Source organism: Ceratosolen solmsi, unplaced genomic scaffold (genome assembly GCF_000503995.2).
Source record: "Ceratosolen solmsi marchali unplaced genomic scaffold, CerSol_1.0 scaffold7, whole genome shotgun sequence".
Lineage (NCBI taxonomy): Eukaryota > Metazoa > Arthropoda > Insecta > Hymenoptera > Agaonidae > Ceratosolen > Ceratosolen solmsi.
In genome coordinates, this window is record NW_011948413.1 from 1271358 (window position 1) to 1279598 (window position 8241).

Here is an 8241-nt window from a genome sequence, read left to right on the forward strand (position 1 = left end):
ACTTTTTGATTAGGTACATGTATGCTGATGCTCGGGAGACACTTAGGATTCCTAAAGCCAGACTCTGTCAGTACATTAACAAGTAGACTAGCGGAAGCAGTTAGAACGCACTTTTTGGCCTCGAGAGACGCTTTTTACGGTTTCCCTATGTGGAAACTATATGCCACATCTGCTTATAAAAATTTAACAGACAGCGAAGAAACTATTTACAAGTAAGTCCTTTTATTCTCATAGCATTTACATCAAAATAAATTTATAATTAAATGCAATAATATAATTTATGACTTAAAAAAATATATCGATATTAAAATAACTAACCTTTATTGATATTTCTTATGAATAACATGAATAAATCATTAGTTTGTGTATTATCTTAATATAAACACTAATTAATAAAATTCCATAATAAATACATTTAATGAATTTATTTGGATTTTTTACCTTTATTTAATTTATTATTATTTCAATTAAATCTATATAATTAATTTTTGTATTAGTATAATTTCGGATTTAATTGACACAACGTTAAAAGAACAACAAGAAAGCGCGAAAGATGAGAGTATCGAGGCAGTTTTTCTATCAATTTTAAGGGAAAAGGCATTAGACATTCGTGACAAGAGGGCTGCTATCGTAGATTTCATCGCTGCAGGCATTCACACAGTAATTATTTATTTGTTTTAATAATTTCGTACAATTTCACTTAGTTTTATTTTGCTTAATTTTTAGCGGCATATTCTATGTGATTCCATTCTGATAAATATGATAAAAGGCAAATTAATACTTATATAATTAATTTTTTTTCTAATAATTAACAAATTAATAGTTAAGAAAATATATATTCACTGTTATTTATTTTATTTTTAAAAAATTTTTTAACTGCAGAAATATATTTTATTAATTGTTTTTCAGCATCCATTTTAATAAGTATAGAGAATATAAATTAATTTTTATAATAATCTATATATATTAATTTTAAATTGTAATACGAGTATAATTTATGTCATGTTTTTATTAGAAATTTTTATTTTAAACTAAGTCAATATTATTTTATAGTATGTAAAAAAATAATTTATTATAGAATTATAAGATAATTTTTTTATCTTTTTTTAATTTGATGGTTTTATTATATTTCAAGTGCAATTTTCAAACAAAATATTTTTTTATATGTAGGCATATATATGAAAAATGATCGATTTCGGAAGAATTAATTTTTGTGCAAAAGCAGTAAAAAAAATTTCAGTAAAAAAGTTTTCAGTAAAAAAAATTAATAATTTATAAGTATATTGGATAAAAATATATTGGATTCATAGTCAATATGATACGTTGAAAATTTTATACTATTTAGTATTGCAATTAAATACAGAGTATAAAAAAACTAGATTAAATTAATATTAATAATGTCTAGGTGGGTAATACATTAGTATTTTTACTCCATACGGCTGGTAAAAATAAAAAAATCCAAGACCGCCTGCGTGAAGAAGCAGATTCCTTGGCGCCTCCACACTGCGATATCAATACGGAAGATTTGAAAAATGCAAAGTACATTCGAGCTTTCATCACAGAGGTATTCAGGTAAAATTACATCTAATGAGCATTGTTTAAGAATATCATTTAAGAATATCGTTTAAGCATATATTTAAAAAGTCTGTTGAATAGCTATTTTACCAATTTTTATTATATTTTTTTCATGTATGTTTAAGTATCACTTAAAAATTATTTTTTAGGTTGACATATTATATAATCAATAAAAAAAATAATTATTTGAAATAAATATCAAATTGATATTTTATTTTTGCATTCAGAATATCGTTTATAACTAAAATGGTTATGAATTCATTTATAAACTATACATAGAGATGTTTTGCTCATTTGTGAGTAAAATAACTATAATTCTAGTAAAATTTGATTTGCAACTTTTCACCAATGATTGATGATGAGTCTGATAAAACTTGACATCTGAGAGATGAAAAGAAAAGGAAATGAATAATATGGATATGTTTAAATAGATGCTAGGAATGAGGCACATGTACCCCGCTGTGCTTCGCTGAGTCTGGTTTTGAAATGCAAAGAATATACCCCGGTCGTTGAAAATAAGAAGTGCGCTAAAAGAAAACGGAAGAAAAAAAAGATATGTGTGAGAGTAAGTGGTGGGTGAAAGGGGGAAGGAGAAGGAAGGTGGCAGGGCGAAGAGGATAAAAGAACGAAAAAATCTGACTTCGCGAAAAAAGTCGCTCCTGGTATATGACCCTTTTATCTTCCGGTTTTATAGCTGGCCATCCCGCCCAGTGATATCGCTCCTTCAGCGGCTCGCTCGGCTTTCTTCCTTAAAAGTTCGACGACTTCGTTTTGAGTTGGGCATCTTGTCCATTCATCTCCTTGCGTATCCCGGGGAATTTCGAGTAGTCTGAAGAGTGTGACGTAATTATATTGCCTTTACGATCACGAGACACGGCACACGCGAATCTTTCTTTTTTGCTCACCTGTCAAGATTCTTACAAGAGGTAATGCTGCTTTCGGCAAGAATAACTTTTGCTTTATATGCCGGGTCTTTTATTTCCTTACAGGCACGAGTCCCATACATTTCTTTACTTTTTTCTTCTAATATCTGCTCATGAGAAATTGAATGAATATTAATGTTTGTCTTCGTTCAAAAAATTCCATGATTTTAAGTAAGTGAATTTAAATTAGTTATGAATCAAATTTTAATCACATATAGGAGCGATTTTTAACTCCGTTTGACAATATTACATGAAAATTAATAATAATTAAATAAACTGGCTTAATTTGTCAATTTATCGACGAATTAAAGAGTTCGTATTATTTTAAACGTATTTAAAAATTTAAATAATTATCTTTCAGTTCATGAATCTTATTTGAAAATATCAAAATATGAATAAATAAATATAAAATAGAAGAAAAATAATTAAATACTTTATCAAGCAAAATTTATTATTCAAATACATTTAATGTTTTTAATATTTTTGCTCGTTTAGAAAAAAAAATTAATTATTAATTAATATTTAATTAAATTCTTAATTATTTTTGCAATTTGTAATTTTTGTACTTATTTATGGAAATATAAAAAAACTATTTTATGAATTTTATTTTTCTAATTTAGGTTATTATTATATATTAATAAGCTTAAAATAATAGTATCCTAATAAATAATATATTTAATATACAAATTATTATTTATATTACCAGAAATTTAGTACGTTAAATGTAGAAAATAATCTAATAGGTAAAAATGTTTATTATATTACGATGTTTCTATATTTATATTAATTATATTTATTTATTTATATAAATTATATTTACATTTATATTAAATTCATTCTTTAATCTTACATTATTCATATTTTATTTCCAATGTATTTGCTTAAATTTACTTATATATTTAATTTTAATATTCAGTTTCACATGTTTCTGTAGCAAATACTATGATTTTTATTAATCTTTTTATGAAACACAATAATACAATTACAAATTTAGACTATATAACATTTGAAATTTAAACACATGCCTTTTAGAAATATTAATTTGTATCACAAAAAGCCTGAAAATATAATGTGAGTTTTGATAAGGTAATAAAATTTTTATTTTCCTTGCCTTTGAAATAAATTGGAAAGTCATTATCTAATTATTCATATTGTTTTAATTTATTATGTATTTATTATGTATATTTATAAAATTAATTATTCTTTGTTACGTTATTGCGTAATTACATATATTTTTACAGCTCAATAATTAAATATATCTAATAAAGCCATTCAGAAACTATTAAAAAAAAGAATACGACTTTTAACCAGTAGTTTTCATTTATTTTAAAATATGATAAACACAATTTTATGTACTTATTATATTTTTATGAAAGCAAGTATCATTAGAATAACGAGGCTTTGAGTGCAGTATTTTGTTAATAATTATATTATTTATACTTCGATAATCAAGTAGTTAGTTTCTAAGAAAAAATTAATGTTCAGTTCTAATATTTTTAACATTAAATTAAGCAATGACTGCTTCAGTCTTATGAACATTTAAAACCGTGAGAAATAAATTTTATCTTTGTATAACGATATAAAGATTTCGAATTCAGTTTATATACAAATTCCTTAATTAAGCTTTTATACATTTAAAATATTAAATAATAGTATTATTATTTTAAAAAGTTTTAGAGAATGTAATGTTATTCACTAAGAAAGCTTTATAGATTATCTTGAAAGTATAAGTTAATTATAAACATTATATTCATTTATCAAACTTATTGTTAATATTTATTGGAATTATTTTATTTAAATAAAATATTTTATTTAATAAAAATTGTTTATTTAATATAAATATTTTATTCTTATTATATAGTCATAATATACATAGCATATAAATTTGTTTTTCTCATTAATGTCATATATTTTTTTATTATTTAATATCTACAATAAACATGTTTTGATAATGGATAGTGCGCGCAATATATATGTATTTTCATTGTTTCATTCAATTAGATTACCTGATCTTTTGATACTTTTTATTACAAAATGAAGTTATTGTTAAAAAAAAGAATACTAATCTCTTAAAGTATGTCTAAGTTTTATTAAATTTTAATTATATTAACTTTCTATTAAAATTATACAATTAATATAATTTTATTATGAATATGATTTGTATTTATATAAGAATGTTTTATTATAAATGTGTGATCAAGTTAACTGAACATGAAAAAAATTTTATGCGTTTAGTAATATTAGCGTATAATGTATTTTTATATAAATGCATGCATAGAGTAGTCTATTTAAGGCAGTTATCAGAGCTTAAATTGAAAACAATGAAATATAATAAATTCGAATAAATCTAAACTTATTTCATAATTGATAAAGATCTTTAATTTCATTAATACCTACGTACGTTATTGGTTAAGGAAGTATTTATTTCCTGCAAGGTTTTAATATCATATATTTTTGAATAAGCAAAATTGGAAAGTAAAATTAATTCTCCACTATATATTTATTTACAGATTGTTACCAACGGCACCGTGTATCGCTCGGATTTTAGAGGAGTCCGTCGAAGTCAGCGGCTACCACCTCAAAGCAGGCGTAAGTTTTCCATCTTTCTATTGAAATTCTGCATATGTTTCTCACAAAACAATAGTGTATGGAACAGACAAAATATGCTTTCACAGACAGTGGTGTTGTTGCATACATGGATATCCGGACTGGACGAAGCGAATTTCAAAGATGCCGATAAGTGCATACCGGAGAGGTGGTTGAATGCTGAGAATTATGAGCCTCACTCACCGTTTCTTGTCGCGCCCTTTGGCTTCGGTCGGCGAATCTGTCCGGGAAAACGATTTGTTGAGCAAGCCCTACAGCTTATGGTTGCCAAGGTAACCTACCATCTTTGCTCGTTTGAAAACGGAGATTATACTATGCAACCTTTCAAATTGCTTCGAGTACTTTTAGTACGGATATCGTTTCTCACTGTTATTATTTATAATTAATACTGGAACATTTATAAAATCGTTTTTTGTGCATGTGATATTTGATTTTTAATAGACGTGCATAATTATATGAACCATAATAATCAATTCTGTAAATTTTTATGGGTATTGCCATCAGAGCTTTTCATTATTTTCTGTAATAATTTAGATATTTATATAATAATAGATATGTTCATTTGCTTTATAATTTGTGTAGGAAGATTTAGTTTATTTAACTCAGATAATTAACTATTCCGATAAGCTTGTAGTTTAGTGTAAGCAGCTATTAATATTAATCAAACGTTCAAAATATACTAAAAATTAATTCTACTCCATAAGTTTTATTAATAAGCGAATATTCTATTCCAGATTATCCGCGAATTCGAAATAGTTGCGGATGAGGAGATGGTCTTACAGTTCGAGTACATAATGGCCCCAAAGGGTCCAGTGACGCTCGCCTTCCGCGATCGCGTCGATGCAACGTGAAAGGGCAAGTTCTATGTTTTATGAGATTAATTGTCATAAACAAAGAGGGCACAAAAAGAGATAGAAAAAAGAGAAATCCAAACACTAGAGAATGAAACAACGAAAGAGGTAGGGAACGAGAGAGTGCAAGTAATGAGAGAAGGAAGGGGCCAAGAAAGTGTGAAAGAGAAAGAAGAAACAGAGAAAGTGAGGTTTCTTGAAAACTGCTCAACGGATCGTCTGGGAGAAGTCGAGAAATTCTAAAGAGTGTGAATCTTCACCATCTGGCTTTCATTCATTTCTACCTTTTTTACACGATACTTATTTATAAAAGCATTTGTTTTTCATACGTGTATATCATTTTAGTTAAAAATTTTTTTAACTCGTTAAATGGATTCGTAGCTCATCCAAAATATTATTTCATATATTTATTATTGCTCTTATCGTAGTGCTCATTATTGTATTTACTAAATGTGAAAATGTATAATATTTCCGTCGATATGAATATCTCGATTCGTACACGATATATTAGAAAATATATTTATCAATAATGTCTTACACGTAATATCTTTTTTTTTATCAAAACTCTTTAAATAACGAACGAAGAAATAATAAAATCTAAATCGTACAAATGCTTAATTATTTTATGAAGTTATATGCAAATTGTGTCACGAATTTTCTGTTTGCTTTTCATCATATAATGCAAATGAATATTTATGTGAGCGGTTTCTCAATGTGTAGAGTTTTTTTTCATCGAGCGACGAATGCGCTTTGTATTTATTATATATGCATTATCGATTAACGGTAATCGGCAGTGATATAATTCGAGGTAATCGACCAATCTTACGTTTACAATTCACTAATAATAATGTTACGATTCACTAATAAACGAGTATAGTATGTGAATATACGAATCAATTGTAAATTATTATATACAGAATATATTACGAGAAATATGAGAAATTAATATGTATTTCTTCGGAACGGTATTATGTGTAGGCTGATATTTGCCTACTTATATTAAACTCAATTCTATTCCCGTTAATATTACGGCATATATACATATTTTGATACTATTAAAAAAAGCGATATTACACACACACACACGCGCATATATATATATATATATATATCATCCTTATAGATGTATATATATATATATATATATATATATATATATATATATATATATATATATATATATATATAAGGAATAAATAAGCTTAAGTTGTTTATGTCTGATATTTATTTCATTGGTATAAACCAATCGTATTGTATTTTAATAAAAATGCTTTTCGTAAAAGCATATATGGCAATTTGTTACGTTAATATTCTACTCATTATTTGTAAAATAGAGCTATTTTATTAAAATAAAAAATTTAATCACCTTTTAATTACGAGGCTATTTTAGAAAAATATTTTATTGTTAAATAAATATATAGTTAAGAATAATATATATATATATATATATATATATATATATATATATATAAAATATTTTATATTATATATATATATATATATAGATGAAATATTTTATAATATTTAATCAATTAGTTATTATAAGTTCTTATTCATTTATAAAGTTATCGTAATATGTAAGTAGTTACAAGTATTAAATATAATTAATTATATTTTGCTTCATGAAATAGATGTATTACTTTATTAGGTCATTAATGAAAATATTAGTTAAAATATAGGAATATAAATATGTGTTGAAGTAAACAATTTTCATCAAATGTCAACTTTATTCATATCGATTTTCGATGATAATACAGATAATATATTATATGCACATATTGTACTTAAATGTTAGTCGCAGCGTATGTTACAGGTGTTATGAAATACTATATTTTTCTGTTTTTAACGGAATACTTAGAAGGAAAAAGACTCATGCGTAAGTAAGTGAAAGAGTGGTATTGTTGAAAAGTTTATAAGGGATTTCGTAACGGAAATCCCTTTTTGCGCGGTAACGGATTGTAATAATTAAACGTAATCGGCGACCTTTTAAATAAATTATCAAGGGAACTCAACATAATGAAGTTTTGTATTTTTGAAAAAAACATAAACAAAGAAAATATAATGATATCCATTTATGTAATTTACATTTTTCGTGTAGAAGGTTTTTACTTATTACATACTCACCGGCTAAAGCACAGTTGCAGTTATATGTGTCTGTATATACAGTAAATGGGGAATGCAAGCGAGCGTGTTTACTGCGATGACTTGAAGGAGCCTAACGTTATTAACAATGGGCGTGGACAAGAATCAAACAAGGATCGCATAACGTAGTAGCATTAGGAGGG

General features: G+C 25.7%; 1 protein-coding gene across 2 annotated transcripts in view; it reads left to right on the forward strand.

Annotated features, from left to right (window-relative positions):
• The window catches only part of shd (cytochrome P450 family 24 subfamily A member shade), a 33018-nt gene extending 26736 nt beyond the window's left edge, over positions 1-6282 (forward strand). For both annotated transcript variants that reach the window (XM_011505872.1, XM_011505873.1), the window contains 6 exons: positions 14-212; positions 498-660; positions 1406-1572; positions 5009-5087; positions 5174-5377; positions 5840-6282. In XM_011505872.1, coding sequence (XP_011504174.1) covers positions 14-212; positions 498-660; positions 1406-1572; positions 5009-5087; positions 5174-5377; positions 5840-5956 — 929 coding nt within the window. In that variant the 3' untranslated portion in view covers positions 5957-6282. The remainder of the gene's footprint in view (positions 1-13; positions 213-497; positions 661-1405; positions 1573-5008; positions 5088-5173; positions 5378-5839) is intronic.
• Positions 6283-8241: the final 1959 nt, after the last annotated feature.